The sequence below is a fragment of the Coptis chinensis genome, chromosome 2 (assembly GCF_015680905.1).
Source record: "Coptis chinensis isolate HL-2020 chromosome 2, ASM1568090v1, whole genome shotgun sequence".
NCBI lineage: Eukaryota > Viridiplantae > Streptophyta > Magnoliopsida > Ranunculales > Ranunculaceae > Coptis > Coptis chinensis.
Window position 1 is genome coordinate 25152462 of NC_141457.1, and position 23056 is coordinate 25175517.

The following is a 23056-nucleotide window of genomic DNA, read 5'->3' on the forward strand; positions in this document are numbered from 1 at the left end:
GGTACGGTGTTCGAGTATATATTTCCTTCTCCTGTTGTCGTTTCTCTTCTTTAAGGTCTTGAGTGTTGACAAGGCATTTTCACTGGATTATGGTTAATCGTTTTTTCTTTTTGAAAACCAATCGAAGATATTCTTTCCTCTCAACATGTTTTTACAAAAAGAAATTCAATTGAAAGTTCCATTGGGTTAATGACCGCTGTAGTTATTATAAATCGGACAAACTATACTTACACTTGAAATCAGATTTCTTTTGAACAGACCAGCAGATTAGAATGCTTCAGGTAGAGGCCTGCCTTCCAAAAATGCCTTGAACAACACAAGTGATCTCTCTGGTTGAGAGAATGGAGCTTCATGTGAAGCTCCCCTTATAGTAGCAAATGAGAGGATATTACTATACACTTGAGTCCATCCACCAACCTGAGAAAACAAAATCCATAGAGCACATTAATCCTAGGGAATAACAATATCAAAAAGATGTTTAAGCACAACAAAATGGAAATTGGAAAAACATACTCAAGCACTAGATATATTAGATTGAAGTTAGTTAGGAACAAAATTTACCTGCGTTCCTGCAAACCACACTCTATACGGCGCAGTCATGTTTAGCCCTAATTCTCTTGATAATCTTTGGACCAATTTCCTACTACCAGTCAATGGGATAACTGAATCTTGATCTCCACTGCAATTCAAAATTGATTTGTGAATTAGCTTTGAAGAACAAGTATACACACCGATTAAATCTCGCAAAGAATCTTACCTGTAAACCAATACTGGTACTCCAGCCCCAACAAGTGATCCGACTATAGAAATCGTAGGTATTTCCAAATCTAGTAGTTGGTAATCTAGAATACTGTGGACACATACAAGAAGAAACCGATCAACAACTCGAAGAAAGAAACTGAATTATCATAGGAATGCATCATGCCTCCATCCATGAAAGGAAGTGAAAGGACGTTCCGAACTTTAATAGGGCATTGCGTATTATGACCTATGAAGTAGATATCATTAATATTTCCATGATACTGCAGCTTACATGTGTATTCTTCCCTAACAGGTCTAGTGAGCATGGGGCACATTTCAAAGCAGTGGTCTTGCAAAGCCAGACTGCAGAGACCACTATAGCCAAAGTACCAACATTCGTGCTTGTAAGCAATTCCACATTTCATTATGGTCATGAAACAGTTGCTGACATTGAAATTATAGGGAAGTTAAAACCCATCGAAATTGATATGACTGTTGGTAACACAGTATCTCCTTGTCAATAGGAATTTGGAATTTCTATCCTCTCAAAATAATCATATTCTACTAGATTTTACTTTATTTTTTATCATTGCTCTTGGTAGAGTCGAGTGAGGAAACTGGAGACATACCTACTACAAACAGCCCATTTGTTGACTCCGACAAGACGGGCATGGAGAGCCTTCTGCACATCTAACCGGTTCAGATAGCTAACTGTTTCGTCTTCCACACAAACATCTATCCTTTCAGTAGCTTGCTGCATTATCAAAACAAGAATCCATGCAAAAGGCATTTGAATAAACTGGATATCATAGACAATGTAGGTAGACAATGTTTACTTGAGAGTTGCCGAATTAAAGATCGAACTAGAGAAGTAGGTACTTATGGATTAACTTACGTGTGGACTAATGATCATTGACTGCGAGAGCACCGAAGAGATACAGACATCAAGAGTAACATCATACTTGTCGACAAATCTACTTGTTTCTCGGCTAACTTGACTCATCACTCTTGAACAAACAGGGGAAACAGAGCTTCTGTAATACTCACTCACATATCGAGAATAGTTACAAGCTGAGGTGAAAATTCTATACGTTGAATCAGATATCAACCCATGAGACCAGAAGTACTCGGCCCTTGAATTTAAGTCCGTGGCGAATTCGAGAACTGGGTTACCCAGCTACATCAAGAAAAAGACTTATCAAAAGAAATACAGAAAATTCTGAAAATCCTGAAAACTTCAACACTAGAAGAAACGCATAGTCTTTACTCTCTCAGTTTCATATTTTTGTGCTACTTACAGCAATGCCTTTTAGGTTAAATAGCTTCTGCTTCTTGTTGAATTGGATCATGAGTTCAGCAAGTTGAGGTACGTAATGGCCTAGTATAATAAGAGTTTAGAATAATCTCTCTCATAAAGACTGAAGTGAAAAGAATGGGAACTGTAACTTACCTGCATAACTTTCACCTGTTATGTATAGGTCCCTCTGCCTGTATTGTGGAAACTTTAGGAACCAGTTCTTCAAAAACACTAGATTGTCCCTGGCTTAAGAACAGAAAAGGAAGCACTGTTTCAGGAATCTAATTCCATGGCTTTAAATTAAAGTTTACCACATTTTGGTTAAGCTCTAATGTATATTGAGAATATTCAAAAACTTCAAGAATCCATGGAATCTTGGTTTGTATTACAAAAGTGAAAATATGAGCTAAACAAACATGTTTAAATATCTTTAACAGAATTTAAGGAAAAATATGTCTCATCAAAGAGTAGTTAAAATAATTATGAAACATGCCTGTCATCTTATCACCAATAACCATATTGGATGAATCCGTGGAAAAAGAGAAGCCAACTCCAACTGGTGTCTCCAAGTATAACATGTTTGCTTCTGCAAATGATTAGAGCACAAAATTGGAAAAATGTGTCTTTTGGACAATCTTTTCAAACACCTATTTTTAGCATAAAACAACATCTTCTCAAAGGTACCTCTGTTCCAACTATACTCATTCCTCACCAAAATCTCTCCACTTGGTCTAAAAGGCCCATTTTCAGAAAATGCTCCAACTCCCAAAGAAGAACAACCAGGACCTATGGAAACCAAATTAACAATGCAAAGGAGAATCAAATTAGTGTGTTTGGTTTCTTTTGTTCAGTGCTCATATAATAATAACAACAATAACATATCATGAAGTCATTTGAGACAATGCAGACCTCCATTCAACCAAAGAACAAGAGGCTTTGAAGCTGGATTCATCTCTGCTTCAACAAAGTAGTAAAATAGAGCTCTTTGTTTCTTCTCATCAACAGTAACATACCCTGAGAACTGCTGGAAGCTGACTTGGGGTTGGCCAGGCAACATAGTAATCCTATCATTTAGTGAAAGTGAAGACTGTACTACTTTCATGTAAAAGCTTACCGCAACCATTATCACAGTCATTGCCATGGTTTTCCATGATAGAGAAGCCATCATTTCGTAAAAGACAGATATGGCTGGAACACAAAATTCTGAGAGTATAAGAAAACAGCTACAATGCTGCTCAGTGGGGGGCATTATATAAACAAACAGTCATGTTTTGTTCATTATTTTATTTAACTATTACTATACTATGCTATGTAGATTTCAAGAAGGAAATGAAGCTGATGTGTGAGGCATTCATTTTGAGGAAGGTATATAGCTTGTTTGTGTTAAGTCAGCATGTGAAGGGTGGTTTGAAAATGATAAGTGATAATGGATTCCTGTAACAGTGTAACCTGATTACCAGAACTTCTTGACATATACACCAGACCTGTGTGTTGCTTTTGCCTTGTATTCTTGTTGGAATACCAGTGTTATTATACTAATAATGGACCAGAAAAACAGCCTGTAGAGTTTATCACTTTTGCATTGAAAGTAACTTTCCACAAGAATGTTTCCTTTTCTTCAGAAAAATGGATTAATATGGACAAATCACAAAAGTGCAATTATACTTGTCATTTTGTCAACAAAAACTATATAATAAAAAAGCAATCAATTTCTCTCTTTTTTTCAAAGACAATGAGGCGTCACTCATCCGGCATACTCACGAGCAGCTCAGGTCTTGGGGATTACTGTCAGACCCAACCCGAACTTCTTTTTAATTTTCCAAAATCTGGCTGGAGTGATTACATAATCTTGATGATCATCAACAAGTACAAGACCATATCCTCTTTTTCCGTTTTTAGGTGATCTCTTGCCAGATGGACCATCAACAGTATGATATATATTATAAACAATAATCATGAGTTATTCTTTCGTAAACCAATATAATAACGGATAAGCACTCCTCTTTTTTCAACCTTGCCAACTTTAAAAATTTCACACCAAAAACAAAGTACTGCTGAAATTAACTGGAGTGACAAAAGGCAAAACCGCAAAAGCTATGAAATGGGCAACAAGTCAATTCTTAGTGAACAAAGGCGCCATAATGGTTTCTTACCGCTTCGCTTGAATTTAGTACAAAATTACAAATCAATCACATTGCCATAAGAAGATTCTAAGTGGAAACCAGCAAATTTTAATAATCATTTCACTGGTAGGTCTCAAATATATTCCTGTTTTCTTTTGTGTTTGATATGTAATAGTTATAATTTATCAAAAAATAAAAATACAAAAAAGATATGATACAGTTATGTGGCATTGTTTTGTTTGAATTGACCTGAAAAGAAAAGTCTGTAGTACCAAGGGTCCAAAGCCACCATGGCACCATCTAAAGCTCCAGAGTGATGTGGTCCTGATCCTGGTGGTATAGCCCAGTAAAGGTGAGTGTTGCTCAACAAGTGAGGGAAGCCCTACGATAACAGTAGGCAACTAGGCATTTTGAAAAGGTTATTAGTTTTTCCTATGTATGGTAGTCCAACTCCCATTCACTAATATGGTAGATACTAGATACGCTAGTTTAGCTTCGACTTCTGGCTAGGCAAATGATATTCTGTAGTTGAGGGCCTTGAAATCGATAATTTTTTATTATACATTTAGGATTGCGGATGAAGGTGGAGAGGTTATTATATTTATATTTAGGAGCCATCGGTGGTAGAGTATCAAAGAACATTAAGAGCATTCCCAATGCAGATGAATATCAGGGATGTGACACTATTCACCCCCAAATGGTCAAATTTTTTTGCTTAATGCAAAGGTGAATATCAAGTTGACTATTTTCGTGAGTCAAAACGAGAATGAAATCTTCAACCGAGATAGTGGCTGAGTTATGAATTTTGAACAGGATGTTGGATTCCGTATGGATTACAAAACTCATAAGACGGAATCTAACATCCCGTCTCGCAATATTTCTTTTTTTCTAGACGGAATCAAACCGCCAGTCCTAAATTGTATGAAAGTGGGTTGTTTCGCGTTTGTTATATTAGATTTACCAGACGGGATGTTTTATTCAGTCTCGTTATAAAATACCAGACGAGATGTTTCATTTCGTTTCGGGCAAAATATCAGACGAAATCCAACATCCTGTCCGAGATTAATATTAACCTTTATATTGGGCAGCCTTACTTTGCTTTTCACCAAAACGGTGGATAAAAGGGGAAATAGAACTGACGTGGAGGTGAATAAAAGTGGCTTGCATTGCAAATGGGATACTCAAATTTGTTTTCGTTTCTTTGGACATTGGCATGTTTTTTTGCATGCACGGCAGGTTTTGTTCTAAGTAACCGTTAATATTATCAATCTAGCCTCTTTTTCGATAGCTAATTGTAGTCATAGCCTCCAAAAGAACAGATATTTGGCACAAGAAGAATGAGAGTTAGTGCTTATGAGAAAGATGATGTGTGTGAAATTGTGAATTTAATATATGCACGTTGTTTGTGGTGCCGTGGTGGGGAGTGGCCTCAGTCCATGTGCTGGGTAAAAATTAATAGCTATGGACTGTATATAGTGGAGTGGTGTGGTGTGGACTGTGGACACGCAAGAAAAGGTAGTTTTATTTCCAAAAGTCGCGCGTGAGATTTATATATAGGACCATACTAGAGCATAAAGCCATAAAGGAGTTTGCGACCCTACTCTAAAACTTATTTCCTTCTTTTTGCATTGATGTGCGGCATTGGAAACTTGGAGTTCAATATGTTAGGGAGCATTTCAAGATTGAGCAGAGAGTATTACAAGAGTATAAGCCACTAAGGTCGAGAGATTATAGATGTGGAGTCATTTGCAAATTAAACTATTAGAACAAGCCTGTTAATCGACTAGTCGAGCCACAAAGTTGAGTGGCTCTTTGCTCAGAATTGCGAAGCACTAAAAATGTTTTGGGCTGCTTTTACTATTAAACATATAGCAATATGCATGATAATCGCATCACAGTTGCCGTGGAGTATACTGACACCCACATGAGGTGCGCGGAATTGCTGGTTTGATTAGACAGGCGTGGTGTCCAGCATCCGGTGTATGGGCCGGTTCCAACATTTCGGGTTTACAGTCCCCGCCTAGTGTTGCGAGCTAAGGTTGCCTAAAGAAAACGTAGGTACTTAGGTGCATGTGTTTATGGGTGGCAGTTTTGTACACGACCCAATACAAATTCGATATAAAATTAGTGGGTTTGAGTTAGGAAAAAAGGATTTTGGGTCATTTAAGAGTTGACCCGCTAAACCCATTAAATAAATGGGTTGGACTAGGGTCACATGTTAAACCCGAATAACCCGATTAGTTCTCAGGACTAATAGGTCGGATCATCAATATGTGACCTGTATAACATATTTTAAGATAAGTTCAATTATCCCAATAATCTAAAATAAACGACTAAAATAATAAGGATTAGCTGTCATATTGATTCATTCGATAAATGTATATTTTGTTATTCAATTTTCATTGATATGTAATTGAATTATGGATGATTTTTGAGAATTAATATATATATATATTTAATATATTTTTTTGACAAATAAAATTGTGAAATACTAAATATTTTGCATACAGATTGTCTGTGAATCTGATCTAAAACTGATCTAAAATCTCAATTACCTAAAATAAATGACTAAAAAGAGAAGAATTAGCTGTCATATTGATTCATTCGATAAAGATATGTTTCATTATTCAATTTTTCATTAATATGTAATTAAATTATGGATGGTTTTTGAGAACTAATTCATATTTTTTTTTATATATATTTTTGATAAATAAAATCGTGAAATAGTAAATATTTTGCATACAAATTGTCTGTGATCCGAAACTGGTCTGAAATTGACCCGCTAGCTTAGCGGGTCACCCGTTGGATAACCCGTTATATAGACAGATTAGATTTGGGTTTGACAAATTCGACACGATTAATAATTGGGTCGGGTTTGAGTTTGCTCTTTTAACATGTGACCCGAATATGACACGACACGAATCCTCGACCCAACACAACCCATTACCACCCCTACATATGTCCTTCTTACTGTTTTAACACACAAAATGTCAGTAAATTATTTAGATGCAACTATTGCAAGTACATAAACTTGGGATAAAGCCACAAAGATAGGAAGTCCGGCCACATCAAGGGCGCATGTTGACATGAGCTTTAGATATGAGTTCTCAAGGTCATAAGAGTGTAATCCTTTTCCTACCGTGCACACTGCCAACAATGCTCTTCCTCGAGTGCAGACCCAAATGTGCACCACGTGAGTTCATACAATGTGGATTGAGGACTCTGGTGAAAAGGAAATAGCTGGACAGTGGACTGTGGACTGTGGACAACGCTGGTTCGGGTACCCACCTCGGACATGGACCCATCTAATGTTCCTTAACCTTTGGTTTGTTTTGTTTTGTCTTGTCTTCAGTCCACGTCCAGCAGATTTATTTCTTTAAAACAAACTATATATGTCTATCACTTGATCTGTATCACTGTATGATTATCTCACAAAATGCTGAACCCTAATCTCGGCACATATCATAATATATCGACCATTATTGATATCATGAAGTTTTGTGTTATATTGTAGTTTTTGTATCTGTACCGTAGTTTTCAACTTAGACCAACTTCTAATCTGAGGACCTAATTTTTTGTTTTTGGGCTCCCAAGTCCCAACACCCCTTTGTGTATTTTTTTTTCTTTTTCTCTAGAGTATAGAAATATTAGTTTCGTCAAAATTACAGTATGTACATTGCAAACCTGAGCCACAAATAGTTTTTGCGAGGTTTCATGATGCATTCCCAAATATTGTTTACTGCTAAGTTTTTAGCATGGTCCATAGTGGAAACACTGCCAACAAATAAGTTGTAATAATGGTTCAGACTTCAGACTAAGTATCCAATATATCTTGAAAGATAGTTCGGTGGTTATAGTGTTAAGACCAATGCGTATCAGAACACAATCGCCAACCTCTATTTGTGAAAATTTGCTTACGACTTGTAAGCTTGTACATGCGTATAGTAGCTGGCCACCCAATTCGATTAGTTTTCACCACACGATCATATTGAAATTTTAAGATAAAATGGTAGCGCTACCACTTGCTTTTTGTAAATATAAACTTATAAGTAAATAATGAAACTTAGTTTTCAAACAATAAAAAAAAACTTGCTTTGGTAGAAAAAGGAATCTGAACAGATACCTTTTCAAATGTTTCCGAGGTAGAACTTTGAAAAACGTTTTTGCTTCCAAAGAATGGAAGGTAAAGAAAGTCAATGAGCTTTTCAACTTTTTTTTTTCTTATGTTTATCGGAAAATAGACATCAAAAGAGGAGAAAGAAAGGTAAAATGTAACAAAAAGGTGCAAAAACTATAGGTCATAAAAAGTATACCATGTATATAATATTAAGATATGGACATATGGTAGAAAATTATTTTGGGTCCCTACATGGCCTCATGGGTGCCCATATACATCATCATTATGAATGCGAGGAAAACATGAAACGATGCACATAACTTTATGGTCATGGTTCAGGATCTTGGACTAGACCTTATAAAATTTACAGCTTGATGTGAAGCCATGGATCCCGGAAATGTTAAGTCCCCGCTGCACAATTTCCTTCCATTGGGCCCCCACCTCATACTTCCTAGTACCTACTCCCCCACGAACTTTGACAAACCCTTTTTAGTCGGTTTGAAATTTTGAATGAATATATCATGCCTTTTTATTTGGGGGCATGATCGATCAAACTTCGGAGTTTTTTCTAGATCATCAGGATGGCAGGTGTCGTCGTTGTCTCACTGATGAACATTTTCTTTCGGGTGCATTGCAATATTGTCAGTATATAAAACCAATAGTGTAATTAAGACAAATTATTGATTCATGTAATGACCATTTGATTACATTCTACCAATCACCACTCACCACTCACCAGGCATTCAAAGTATAGGATATGATAGCTAGATATTAATGTTTCTGAACATAAGTTGGTGTTCAGAATTCCGTGTTCCTTTGAGAGCAGATGAGCAGTGGCAATGTATAGTTGGGCAGTGACGTATTTCTTCTTCAAATTGGTGTCACGATGTATGAAGCACCAATTCAATCACAGACCGAAGGACCAAGTTCCCTCCTTTACGCTAGAGGTTACTCTCTTGCTGGTGTAAATTCTTAAGGCAACGCAGTCTTTGACTTTGCGTTTCTCGTTGTATTATTCTTCATTTATTTGGAGCAACTTTACGGATGCTGAAAGTAATTTCACGCTTTTCTCATCTCAAGGTAGTAAAATGTGAAGGATCCTAACTCCCTGAGCTTTCCAAGTTGTCAATTTTCATAATGTAGTATCTTGCATGGTAGATGCAGTGAAAATGTCGAGCACTAGTTGCCAATTGACAGAGATTTTAGAAACTTCATTTGCAAGTAATGCGTAGAAATGGACATATTCATCTCAAACTTGCTCTACTCAACTGCCAGGGCCCAGGACCCAAAACGTTCTCCATTCCTCTCTCAGTCAGAATTTATGGTTAGTTCTCTGGATGATCGTACACAGTACGGATGATAAGAGTTTAGGGATGAAGAATCTGATTGAATCGAGACAAATATTATTGAAGGTGTCCAATGACCTACTGGTGAAGCCTTGGGAATTGATAGGCCCAAGGCTTTGGTATTTGCCATATCTTCACTGGCAAAGGGAATTGAAAAAGGGTTACGAGATAGAAGTTCAAAAGAACCGCGAATATTATTGTATGGTGAAAATTCTGGAAATTTCGAGGCTTGCAACAGATATTATAAATAAACAGAAAATGGTTGACAACTTTTACTAAGCCTTTTTCTCATTTCCTATTTTTGATAAAGATCATTTCAAGTGGTTTACAACTGAACAAACAACCATTACAATGAGTGCACCAAGAAACTCAGTAAGAAACTCCAACAAACACGAGCGAGGGTAAAATCTGAATAAACTCCGAATGTTGCATCCCAGTATAACTACCGACAACTTCACTCCAGTACTATGGTTTCAGTTAGTTGGAAAGCAAGTGCATCAGCCACAAAGTTTAATTATTTATAGCACAACTATATTATACTTCCATAGTTCCATTCCTTTCATCAACATCCAGAATGCTGGTTTGCTTTAGTAATATATATAACCATGTTTGCATGCAATTAGTATTATATAACCATCTTCTTTACCAACAACAAAAAGTTTTGTGTCCCCGTGAATAAGTAAAGTACAGAGAAACTAAAAATGGAAGTGGATAGTTCCTTAGAGTTGTTGCTTTCATCGATCTATTCTTACTATAACTGCTTAGCATCCATAACTTCGTGTGTTTCAAATCCTGCTCGGATCGAATTCCTTGCGAGAAATTTCCCATAACTGCTGCTCTATCCCTAGCTTCCTCAGCTCCATCAAACCTCTCTCCACTGTTCAAGTTGTATTGAAACAAAAAATAAAATAAAATAAAAAATAAAAATATATAGTTGGAAATGAAACAATGAGCTATAGAAAAAACAAATACAACAATATAACCATAGATAGCGTGTCGAAAAAAAAGACAGACTACGACAAGAGGAGATTCTTCTTTAAGTATGTTTGGAACAAAATATTCAAGATACAGAATAGTTTAACACGAAACAATGAGGCTTACGCCGGGGGGGAGGGGGGGATGATCTCAATAGGTACAGACCTACAACGATAGCTGTGAAGTATCACTGAACTTGTTAGTGAAAACTAGAACTGGACTTATGCTTGGTAAATGGTAACTTGGAAAATCAAAAGGCAAATAGGGCTAATATAAGTTTGTTCAAGGAAATGGCGGGTAATTTGGTACAAAGCGAAGATTGCATAACAAATTTTGGTTGATCTTGATTTAGACGATGTGTTATCAGTTTCTGGCACAAAACCCAATGAAGTTGTACTTTGGCATTGATAAAAGCTTTGATTGAATTAGCATCTATGTTGATAGTGAATACATGAGAAACGTTTTCTTTTCTTAAAAAAGAAAGTCTAAAAATGAGGCTCCAGTGCTCCACTAGGAAGAATGTAAGAGAGTGTAATGCGTTAGACGAATGTTCAATGCTCTTGCATATAAATGAACAGAAAGAACTAGACTGACGTGATGAATAAAAAATACGACTAGGAATTGGTAGAATAATAATAAAAAAGGATCAAGCACGAAAGATATTAACATAACAGAGAAAGGCGCATAAAGGAAGAGTTGGATTCCAACAACAAAGAAATGAGACGACTATCTGAACTATTTTAATTCTAATTAAGGTAAAGAAAAGTGGTGACCAGGGCGGTAGATGTAGATAATATTTTCAGAGAACAGTCAAGTGAATATAGACAAGTTGGAAATACTTACGAATGACAATATCATGTGAAGTTGGTGACTTGCCACCCCGTCTGATCCAAAATTGGAGCCTGTCTTCTGCAATATCTTTTTCTAAATCATGTTCTTTTGCTCTTCTCCACATATACGTAAGCCACGCCTACATGCAGCAAAGACGAGCCATTGGAATTGCAAGATTCAAACCAAAACAAATATTTTTGTACTACCAAAAGATCTCAAAATAAAAGTTTAGCAACCGCAAACTGCAAGTAAGTCAACACAAGACCTTCCCGGAGACATAGGTTGCTCCTTTCAGTATACCTCACTGCAATCTCTTGGTTCTATAGAAGACAAAATTAGATAACGCATTATTCATGCCAAGACGATAAAGAGATCGGACAATTTCAAAATATCTCTTGTGATCCCAAAAGACGATGCAAAACCAAAAATTGCATGGTGCAAACTCATAAAAGCCACATGGAGAACAGTCGTGGAATAAAAGAAATGCTTTCAGGAAAAAATCAGTCCATCATGACGTTACCGGTTCTTTGGAAACACGGTATGAACTTTAAGAAATCTTCAATTCTGAACCTCAATGATAGCTAAGCTTTAAATTCAACATGGTTAGAAGTTTTCGAAAGAGTTGATCTTTAGCAAGGATGACAGGTTCACTGAAAATAATCCCTTTATTCACCTCCATGTGGATTTAATGGCGTGTGTCATATGGCGTGACAAAACAAAGAGACAGACATGCGCAAGTGGATGCAACACAACACAAATAAGTAATCTACCAAGACAAGTAAATCGGAGTCAGTAAAACACAAAAGCTGACAGATTATAAGCAAACCCCCCAAAGACTGGGAAGACGGATAACTCAAAACTTAGCATCCAAAAATAGCATTTGAGCTAACAACAGACCTCCTTGAAAAGAACATCTTCTGCCTCCTCTTGTCCTAACTCTGCAAGAAAACATTGTTGAAATTCCGTGACTGAAAGATGCACATACTAAACAATTGAGGAAGAGAAACACCCACTACTCCTTGTGATAGGTCAAGGAAGGCTTTGAACCCCCACTCTAAAAGGATGACTTACTATTACTATAGTCGTGTGGTACATGCAGGAAGTGGAGGCCAAATAATTCAATTAGTCTAACTATCCAATTCAATCAAATCCTATAGTCATAAATGGTTAACTCCCTTCGCTTTGACAGTAAGATGCAGGGATAGATTCAATCTTACAGTTCCCTAACAGCGCGTCGTTCAATGACAACTAATCCATACTACAGCTCTTTATCTTAAAACTTCAGGGAATTTTGTTAAGTATTCTCATCAGAAAATGACGAAAGAAAAATAGTAAATATGGTACAAGATAATGAAATTGAAAAACGTTCCGCAAGAAATTTTGTTTATTATTTCATTGGGATGGTAATGAAATGGAAGCAGAGTAGCTATCTGTCATTTACATTCACACACCAAAGCAAAATTTCAGTGGAAAATTAAGATCATTACCAAATGCCTCCATATACTTTGTGTCACCAGGTGATCTGGGATCTGATGAGGGAAACATCAAAACCATACATACATTAAGTTCGCGCCTGTCAAGTATCTAATAAAAAGGGCAACACTAAACGAATTCAAAATCATAAAATTGTAAAATCATAAAAGTGTTCTTTGCTGATGTAAAAACACAGGATGTTCATCTTGCCAATTTCCCAAAGATACAAGGGGAACGTCATGGGATAGAAATAACCTGAGATTGATTGACGGAACAAACTTGGACGCCGGTTTTGGGCTAATGCAAGCATGACAGCATCCTCAATCTTGAAGAAAAACAAACAAACTTTGCTAGTGATTTACACAAATAAGAGAAGATGAATGGCAGTGTAAACAAAGAGTTGATATGACACGAATGAATGGAAACATAACCCGAAGTCTACAATATCTTGCTTCTTGAATAAGAGTACTGTCTGGGAAAAGAATTCCACAAAGTTTATGAAACTAATGTTGATAAACTGTGCATGAACACTTACTATCTTATTTACTTCCTTTTCTCTTAGTTTTTGGATAACAAGAGAATCCATGAAGGCAGGGTTTTTTCCAAGACTAAATGCTAGCTAGTAATTAAGAGGTGGCTGTACTGCACTGAAATCTTGTCAAAGGGTACAAAGCATAATACAAATGATAGAGCTGTTACTGGTAAGCTTATATGAGGATGAGGCCACCCAAAGCACCATCTATGGAAGAGTGTAAATGTATCGCTCCATCTCACAATCATTGAACAAAATAATATTGATCAAGCTGCCAAAGGTAATCCTGGACCAGCAGCGGCTGCTGCTTTCAAAGATCATCAGGGTCATGTCTTTGAGATGGCTGAGTGTTGGGCCATTGTAGTGGGAGCGAGCAGTTAGCAAGTGCTGGACCAATCTGTGGATCGAGCAGTACACACTTTCGAAAGACGGGAAATAACTTGGCCCATGATAAATAGGTGGAAGCAAGTCTTAAACTCTTTCAATCATGTGTTCCTTTCATCTACTTGAGGAAAGTCAAATTGTCAGCTGACTTACTAGCAAACCATAGGATCCAGTATTCCAGTTAGGACTTGATAACTTAAATACCTTAGTCAGCTGCCTCTGTTGTCATATAAAGTAGAGGACCACCATACAAACTATTTTAGGATAAAAAACTTGTGAAGGCCGGTCATTGCATTGAACCCTCTAGGAATCCTACACTGACCTCTTCTTCTTTCTTGCACTTCTTATTATTAATGATATGTTGCATCTTTCTTATTATAAAAAATATGGTTTACCCTATGTAACATCAATATTTCATACTTCCAAAAGAAAAGTCTGTTGAACAATCGAACACAGGACTACTAGTGTCAGATGCACAAACACTCACTGATGCACATTATATAGGTATAAAGCTAAGAAACTTGGAGAGATGAGAAAACTTATATTCCTTCCACGAGTTAAGGCAGAAAAAGAACAGAGAATGAAAGAAATATTATTCTCTTCGTCTAAATTATGGGTTAAATATAGACTAGTGGTTAATCTAAAATAGCTGATAAGCAGTCCTTGAGTTCAAAATAAATTATATCTTAAAATGGATATCGATAGCTGTTGAAATAAGCTAGTTTTAATTTTAATCAACACTATTGTGTCCCCGTATCCAAGTGCTTTTAAAATTTCATGTTGAACACTTCACACTTGGTACCCATGTCAATATCACTTATCAGTTATCACTTAAATTTCACTGTGTCGTTGCCATTTCAGAATAAGAATTCCTCAAAGTAGAAGTTTTCCACCTTTATACAAACACTTGAACCAACGACCACAACATTTTTCTGGGTTGAGGGACAACTAAGGCCTTGAAATAAGTGGAGAAACTAAATAAAAGTATAAAAGATACCTCTAAGTATGCTAGTTCTTTTAATCCCATTTCCACTGAAAGCATGCTTTCGACATTGCCTTCTCCAGTTAGACCACTTAAATCCCGTGCAAGCTTGCTCCTTTCCTCTGGATCCCTGTCACCTGCTCAAGTTGGTAGGACAGAATGTACTGCAATAAGCACCATCCTTTCCAGAATTATTTACTGCAAAAATTGAAACGTTTCTCTTTTCCCAGAAAGAAGGGAACTACAACAAGCATAAAACAAATATATGATGATTGACCTCTGTTACTAGATTCTTCTTTAGCCTTTTGGCCAGCAGAAATGACGACTTCAAAGGGAAGTGGCGCCAATGATGACCAGTGCTCATATTTTGTTACCGCAATATCGGTACAGATACCTAAATAATATAGGCAAGGAAAGCTAGTCAGTTATGATTCCAAACTAGAACTAACCATTCAATCAGACTGATGCAATTCGTGAGTCAACAAAATGTCAAAACTTTAAATTGTTGGGAAATTTGATAAAATATCAAAAAATCATTCTGAACACCACAGCATCAGACTGGAAACACCTGCTGGAATTCAATGAAAGTCGACTGATCAAGTTGGTCTAGAACCAGATACAAGAGTACTAAGGTGTTAAGCTCAGGATGCAATGCTACTGTACTTAGAAGCAGCATTGGTGAAGGAGCAGATTTTTCGATGTTTCAATGCACAAGAGGAAAAATAAAGAGAGATAGTTGAAGGACATGTTTGTTACTGAACTTCTTGTAGACAACCGATCGTTGGTGGAGCATTTCGAAGCATTTTCGGAAGAAGCCAAAGAGGCGGAGAATAAGAAAAGAGGATTACAAGATCTTTGGAAAGCGTGGAGGACTGATAAGTTGAAGAAGTACCAAAGAATATTCAAAAGAGAAGTGCTGGGTAACAGGATGGGGTCTTTGGTCGTGAAAAACTAGCTTCAGCTAATTCTTCTGGGTGCCTTTCTTTCGTTTGAACAGAGTTTGGGGTTGAGGCAGACGACGCTTGCACTCATAAGGATCTCTCGCAATTAAATAGCCTTTCCTCTCTTAAAATTTCCAATAAGACCATAAGAGAAAGCAAAAACACACGCACACACAAAACCAAAAACACAAAGACAAGGCTCTAGTTCACCTATAGCCTCTAGACCTCTAGTGCAAGTAAGGTCAAAACACATTGTTCCAACAACATTGAGAACATAGCAAGCCAAAGATCTTCATGAAGTCCACAACCATGGCTAGGTGCAATGTCGCAGCGTTGCATACCCTAAAGACTTGAGTAAGGCGTATGCCTGGTTAATATACCCATTTTTCTGCAGCTCCCCAGCTGAATGGTTCATCAAAGCTCGAGCTTCTTTTTCTACACCAGTCCCACCAACAAAGGAATAATGAACCTAGGGAGAACTCACCGGAGAGAAGTTGCAGCTTCTATCTCAAGAGTCCCCCCTACTCAGAACAACTCACTCGATCACGATGACTGGCTAAGTGAGTTGTATCTTGAACTCTATAAACACACCTCTTTTCAATCTAATATCCCTCAAGCACAACAAAATACTTCCAACTAAGCCAATCACAACGCAACATGAAGCTAATCTAAAAGTGCAATGGTACATATAGAGCCATCACCACACCAACTGATACAAGTATAATGCAATTATTGTTTTAAAGATATGGATTTAATTACCACATATGATGAGAACATATACCCCCAAGATAATTTCAAAAAGAACCTTGACAGGGTGAATTACCATGTTGCGCAGCTAAACCCCAATAGCGAGCAAGCCAACACCTCCTGAGAACAACTTCCTCCTGAGACAGAAACAGATATGTTATCCACTCCACAGGGAAACCATACTTCCCTATCTGAAAAAGAGAAAGGCGATACACATATACCATCTCTTCCTGAGTCAAAATCATTCGCTGTGTCATTGAGCGAAGAGCTTTTGCTTCAGACTCAGCCCCATGAAGCTGTTCTATCATAGATGCAGCCTCTTCTTTTACATTCTGATGAAGAAGACAAATTATAACACCAAAAGTAAACCAAAGAAGACAAAAGGAAACATTTGGATAAATTCAACAAAGCATGAAACCATAGTAGAGCACAGATGACAATATATTGCTAAGATACCTCAAATTCTGTTTGGAGAGTCATAATTTCCTCATCTCTCCCATCCTTGGTTTGTAGTGCGGTTTTCAGAGCCACCTGAAGAAAGAACCACGTTTTCAATTGACCCCATATGAAGTCCCGAGGAAAGTTAAATAAATGTACAATAAGAGCATTGCCAATGGTTGTGTCATATATGACTTGCCATGTATGCAAGTCATATCTGATTATAACACAAAAACCCAGCAACAAAAACCACAACCCCAACGGCAAAAGTTGATTTTAGTTATAGTTCTTCACTATGCGGCAAGTCTTCTAATAAAAACGAAGAAAAGATATAAATTGAATGAAAATGAAGAAAACCACGCTTTCTTATTGATAACATAAAATCATTAATGGCATGAAAATTACATAACCCAAAAATAGGGTGTCTACAGGCACCTTCATGAAAACTAAGACATCCCACCTAGGTTGGCTCCCCTACACGCACTCATCAGTTGCCATCCAACTCTTTCTTCCTTAGCAAGGGTCTAATTTAGTAATACATGAACAAGTATCCAAGTAACATAGCCACACAGGTAAGTCTAGTAGGAAACTGAACAGGAATTTCAAATTAACAGGATCACGGAATCTAAAATTGTTATCATAGTTGTGACACTAACCAGTATGACACTATCGATAGGATAGGTAAAAGGATAAAATACGTAATAGCTTATCTTCTTAAATGATTCAATGTAAGTATGCAACAATGCTTACGACATGACAAGATACACCGTACAATACGATATGTGAAACGCATAATCTGTAATGCCTACTATATTTCTATTGTAAAAGTATAAAAATAAACTGCCAAAGTTATATTTGATGCTTCTAGTGTTACTCTTCATGAGAAATCAGATATAGTTATAAATGAATCGGCACATGCCATGCACATGTCAACTTATGATTTTCCTTCTTTACGTGGATGGCATTGTTCTCACTGGAAACACACCCGCCTTAATCTCTTCCTTTATCTCCACCCCTGGGCGCGAGTTTGAAATCAAGGACCTTGGTGCTCTCCACTACTTTCTGGGTATTGAGGTCTTACCTATGAAACCCGGCTTGCACTTATCACAGACTAAGTACACCATGGAGATCCTTCAGCAAAGTAGCATGCTTGATTGTAAACCTTGTGGGACTCCTCTAAGTGCCAAGACTCAACTTTCAGGTACTAATGGTACTCCCTTAACAGATGCATCTGAGTTCCATCATCTAGTTGGTTCCCTCCAGTATCTCACTCTTACACGGCCTGACATCGCATTTGTTGTCCATCATGTTGCTCAATTTGTTAGTTCTCCCCATACAGATCATCTTTTTGCTGTCAAGAGGATATTGAGTTACCTTAAGGGTACGTTGGAATTTGGCTTGGTTTTCCGGCCCTCTACTGGTACTCTTTCCATCCATGCCTATTCTGATGCAGACTGGGCTGGTTGTCTGGATACTCGTCACTCCACTATTGGTTATTGTGTGTTATTGGGTCCAAATCTCATCTCTTGGACTGCAAAGGAGCAGCACACTGTCTCACGCTCTAGTGGTGAGATAGTGTGGATTGGTTATCTTCTATTTGATCTTCAGCTTCCTTTCTCTAGACCGATCACACTCTATTGTGATAATCTCAGCACCACCTACATGGCTTCTAATCCAGTTTTTCATGTTCGTACAAAGCACATTGAATTGGACTACCATTTTGTTAGGGAGCGTGTTGTTTCTGGCACTCACCTTGTTCGCTTTGTTCCTTCTGTTGATCAAACTGTGGACATCTTTACTAAAGGGATGCACATGCACCACTTTCAGATTCTAGACTCCAAACTTGTTCAGCAGAGACTGCCAAGTTTGCGGGGGAGTGTAAAAGCATCCCTTTCGTGTATTCATTTATATGGTATTTGTGTTTTATATATAGTATAGTCGGCACATGCCATGCACATGTCAACTTATGTAAGTATTATAAATATACCTCACAAAGAAGAATAAACCAATTCATTATTTTCTCTTAGACTTATTCTCTTACAATAGTAACTATTTTAAGTATACGCGCTTTGAATCTTTCACATTTAAGCTAACATTACTCAGTGTATAGCTTTTACTCTGTTACAGATGTTTTGCATATGCTAGCATTCATATATATTCATATACAATACAAACTCACAGAAAAGAAAAAGGAAAAAACTAACTACGGTACATGATACAGTAGAATTGAGAAATTCTGAAACATGTTCCATTGCAGAGATTGTCCCCACATAATTGTGTGGAACTTTCCTAAAAAGAGATTTGGTTCTACGTAGAGTCAGGGTAGTCACTTATGAGCGCAAGTCTTGGAACGTTGCAGAAAACATAACCAATGTTGAGCTGAACCTCCAGGCCCAACCTTCAGTATCCTTTGGCCTAGGCGCCTTTCTAGCATGACCTACGGGTATCACAATGACCTTTAGCAAGCGCCCTCCTCGTCTCAGATACCACCTTTGACGACCTGCTCCACTCTAAGGCTTTAGATTTGTCCCACTTAACCACCTCCCAAAAGAAGTGCCATTCTCCTGAAAGGCCTTGGTGCTAAGTAGAGTCCTACCAATAACTTATAATTTATGAATGTCTTGGAAAGTTCCTAACAGATGCAGGACTAAACTCCTGGTGCAACCTTCGCCTCCTTTTGGCTAGGCACTGTTCTGGCATACCTCGGGGAAATTACAAACCAATACATAACCACATGTTGACAATCAATTACTGACATATATGCTAACTAACCGCATTTTTCTGACCCTTCCTTTACTAATTTACTTAACCCTAGATGACTATCTTGGTTGTACCATAGAATCACAGTAAAATTTTAACTGGCAATAACCTTATAACCATAGCTTTGAGATACTTCGACTTCTACTTTGGATTCCTCAATAACCATTACTTGAAGAAGTTTCTTATTCGTTTTTGTTTAGAAAGGTATGAACATTTGAATAACATTTGTTTCTTAACTGTTAACTATGCAGTAAATTTCAGATTCATGTGATGCCACGTTATGGGTTCTGCATTTTGCACTTGCATTTGGTTGCATCACTTCTGCAAATATATGAATATCTGTTATATCTTTTTCAGTGTCAATATCTGTATTTTCCACTAAACCTTACAGAATTGTCTTGAATTTATGTAAAGAGTCCCTTGCAGAGTTCTGGCCATATCCCGCATTCATTACAGTGTTAGAAACCAAATATCAGTAAGTGCTTCTAATGTACCTCTCTCTGACGAAGTGCTGCTTCCTTTCTGCAGTTGAATAACATAAGATATCATAACCTATACATTGAAAAATATCATAACCTAAGATATCATAACCTATACATTGAAAAATAGCTTTTGCATTTTTACTACTAAACCATAAAATTACCTGCTCAACAATTTAGTTTCGAGTGACACACCATCTCCAAGAGCAGCGATCTATAAAACATCAGATATAAACGATGAGAAAGGCAATCAAGTGAAAACATGAATAAACTACTGAGAGTTTGATGACCAAAATTGCTTTTGCACATGTGAAGGATAATGACGGTACCAGAAATTAAACCAAAAATTTATTAACATGTATGAGATCAATAAGAGGGGGAGGGGGGGTGTCTGCCTACAACTTCAAATTGCATCTTTAGATCCTCATCAAATGGGAAAACATAATTCAACATTCGGAAGAGGTACAACAGACACTAATTGTACTATATCATATCATATCATATTATATCTAGAATTATTCAATGAAATAAAACTACCTGTTTTTCTAGCTCCCTAACTCTGGCCTCAGCTTCCTCACATCTTACTTCAGCAATTCGGAGCTGCATACAATGAGATACCAATGCGAGTGTCAAGGACATCTTAGATTACATAGCAGGCATATAATATTTACTTTCTCTTTTTCTTATTTTTTGCAGGTGGGCCTCATAAATTTTTTTGAAAAATTAAACGGAATAAGAAAGCGCACACCTTATCAAGAAAATTCTCATTCTCTTCATGAAGCATATCAAGCTGCAATACGAGTTAATGTCAGCTTATCAATCAATCAAGACATAAATTCATCCCTTAATCACAGGAATCCAACTTAATGCTCATTTTTCTTATAGTCTACATGCTCAGAGTAGTCATATTGACATACTGTATGAGTTTACCCAGGGCAATAAGTTTCCTAGATATTTCAAATAAGATGACTACCAAAAGAAAGTTACATATATACCTCATCTTGAATTGCACCAGTTTGATGCTGATTTCCTGAATTGTTTATGTTGAGAGGTTCCAGCTCTGGCAGATACCTGCAATACAAGTTTTACATTGGAATTACTAAAAGGATATTACTCTCAGTTTGACAAGTTGAAAGGAATTGTCAAGTTCCCCATCCAGTGACTCTATTGAACATACTGAACTACCAGGTTATAACCAGTAGGAAACCATTATAACCACTAACTGTACCGTGGTCAAAAGGGTATGCTTAAATGAGAAGAAACCAAATATAGATCTTAACCTTTCATAACACAGAGTAAGAGAAATCATTACCAGTTATCTCTCTGCCTATTGCTTTGAGGGTCTAGTTGTGGTATAGTAATTGGGATCCTCAGAGACGATGGCCTCCCAGTTTGAAAAGATGGAACAGGCTCCACAAAGTGTCGGCCCAGCTAATAGAAATTCACAAACTAAACACGTTTATTAGAACTGAATGGTTGAATGCCAAAGAACATAAAAAGAAATGATTGGAATTACCGAAGGTGACCGAGATTTATTATTACTAGTAATCCTAGCAGTTGATATTGCTGGTATATTAACTGACAGAGACTTAGTCGTAGGACCACTATGTCGAAACCCAAAACTAGTATCACCATCCTCTTCTTCTTCTTCTTCTTGTTCATGATCACCAGCATTCTGTGACGCCATGACTTGAGCTAGCCGTTGAGCCGCAGCTTTGGCCGCCATATTTTGTGTTCTTCTAATCTTCGTTAGTTCCGCTGTAGCAGCCATATATATATTGCATGGAAAGAGTAGAACAAGTTTCAGTTCTTGGTTTTGACTTTTGAGTAGTAGTAGTAATGAGTGAAGTGGAATGATGGAAAATATAGGCATTGACATGGTTGACTTTGCGGGGAGTTTCAAGAAGAGAAGGAGGGTGCCGCAAACGATGGATACGGAGTAAGAAATGGAAACTTTTTGGTGAGCGCGCTCTTGTCTGTCTTGGGAAGAGGAGAATGGAAGGCTTTTATATAGGACATGCCTCATTCTAGTACTCAATCAGTCAACGCGAAAACTGGCCCATTTAAGACCACCAGATCTACGATCCATTTTACAATTTTAATTCAATTGTTTTCGGCCATTTATTTTACATGAACTTTTCAGCCTATTTGGCAAAGTTGTCCAAATGATATATTGAAGCTTCAAGAGTGCCCATAATGACATCATACTCTTTGGAAATCTCAATACTAAATATTTTCATAGTTTGGTTTGGTTGAGGTTTCATGGTTATTTTGAAGTATTTGATTGTTGTAGTTTTCATGTTGATTCTATAGTTAATTTTAAGGTATTATTTAAGATGGTTTGTGTCATAAATTGTGTTTAGTTTCCATGATTTGTTTTCTTAAATGTGAGAACTTTTTATTTTGGGACATTTTTTTTTAACTTTTTTTAAATGTTTTTTTATTGTATTAGTTAGGTATTTCTTTTGATGTTTTTATTCACTACAATGGGGAGATGAAAGCGGACAAATACGAGGTGATGAAGTATGCTGGTGGTGAGGTGAAATTGAGAGTTCATGATGTGGATATTTCCGTTGAAGAATTCATATGTATTGTGGAAGGTGTGTCATCGAGATCAACTTTTTCTTTGAGGTACTTAATGAAGAAGTCCCCTTGTCGAATCGACAAAAAAACTGACTTTTTGAACATGATTAAGAAACAAAAAAAGTCTCCAAGAAAAGCAATGACAGTTTGGGTTGTGGACAACCTAGTGTGAAGAAGAAAGAAGTTTGTATTGAGGTGTTTAAAGACGCGATTACAACTAGTAGTTTTTCTGGAAAACATACTTTTTTGAAAGAAAATGTTCTAGCTCGTTAGATTTTTTTTTTCCAACCAATTTAACCTTGTGGGC

At 37.1% G+C, this 23056-nt stretch overlaps 2 protein-coding genes across 6 annotated transcripts; both read right to left on the reverse strand.

Moving 5' to 3' along the window:
* Positions 1–148: 148 nt before the first annotated feature.
* On the reverse strand, positions 149–3626 carry LOC147515512 (serine carboxypeptidase-like 45). Of its 2 annotated transcripts, XM_086588039.1 has the most exons (11): positions 3496–3626; positions 2948–3226; positions 2723–2824; positions 2532–2624; positions 2192–2284; positions 2040–2119; positions 1637–1918; positions 1371–1495; positions 758–850; positions 562–679; positions 149–417 (listed from the first exon to the last, which is right to left on the reverse strand). In XM_086588039.1, exons 1-11 carry the CDS (start codon positions 3509–3511, stop codon positions 268–270), a joined length of 1431 nt encoding a protein of 476 aa, XP_086444165.1. In that variant the 5' UTR covers positions 3512–3626; the 3' UTR covers positions 149–267. The 2 variants fall into 2 exon arrangements, with proteins under 2 accessions (XP_086444165.1, XP_086444162.1); XM_086588036.1 differs by having other exon boundaries at positions 2948–3544.
* Positions 3627–10121: 6495 nt separating this feature from the next.
* LOC147515513 (coiled-coil domain-containing protein SCD2-like) lies at positions 10122–22212 on the reverse strand. Of its 4 annotated transcripts, none has more exons than XR_015210660.1 (18): positions 21683–22211; positions 21479–21597; positions 21162–21237; positions 20915–20956; positions 20704–20766; positions 20331–20380; positions 20182–20209; positions 16946–17020; positions 16711–16821; positions 16566–16626; positions 15079–15195; positions 14817–14938; positions 13159–13228; positions 12918–12959; positions 12328–12368; positions 11696–11750; positions 11443–11569; positions 10122–10501 (listed from the first exon to the last, which is right to left on the reverse strand). XR_015210660.1 is itself a non-coding variant. In XM_086588142.1 (18 exons), the coding sequence occupies exons 1-18, from the start codon at positions 22190–22192 to the stop codon at positions 10410–10412; spliced, it is 1830 nt and encodes a 609-aa protein (XP_086444268.1). In that variant the 5' UTR covers positions 22193–22206; the 3' UTR covers positions 10187–10409. The 4 variants fall into 4 exon arrangements, 3 of the variants coding, with proteins under 3 accessions (XP_086444274.1, XP_086444268.1, XP_086444285.1); XM_086588142.1 differs by having other exon boundaries at positions 10187–10501; positions 11667–11750; positions 21683–22206; XM_086588148.1 differs by lacking the exon at positions 11696–11750 and having other exon boundaries at positions 21683–22201.
* Between the last annotated feature and the right edge of the window lie 844 nt (positions 22213–23056).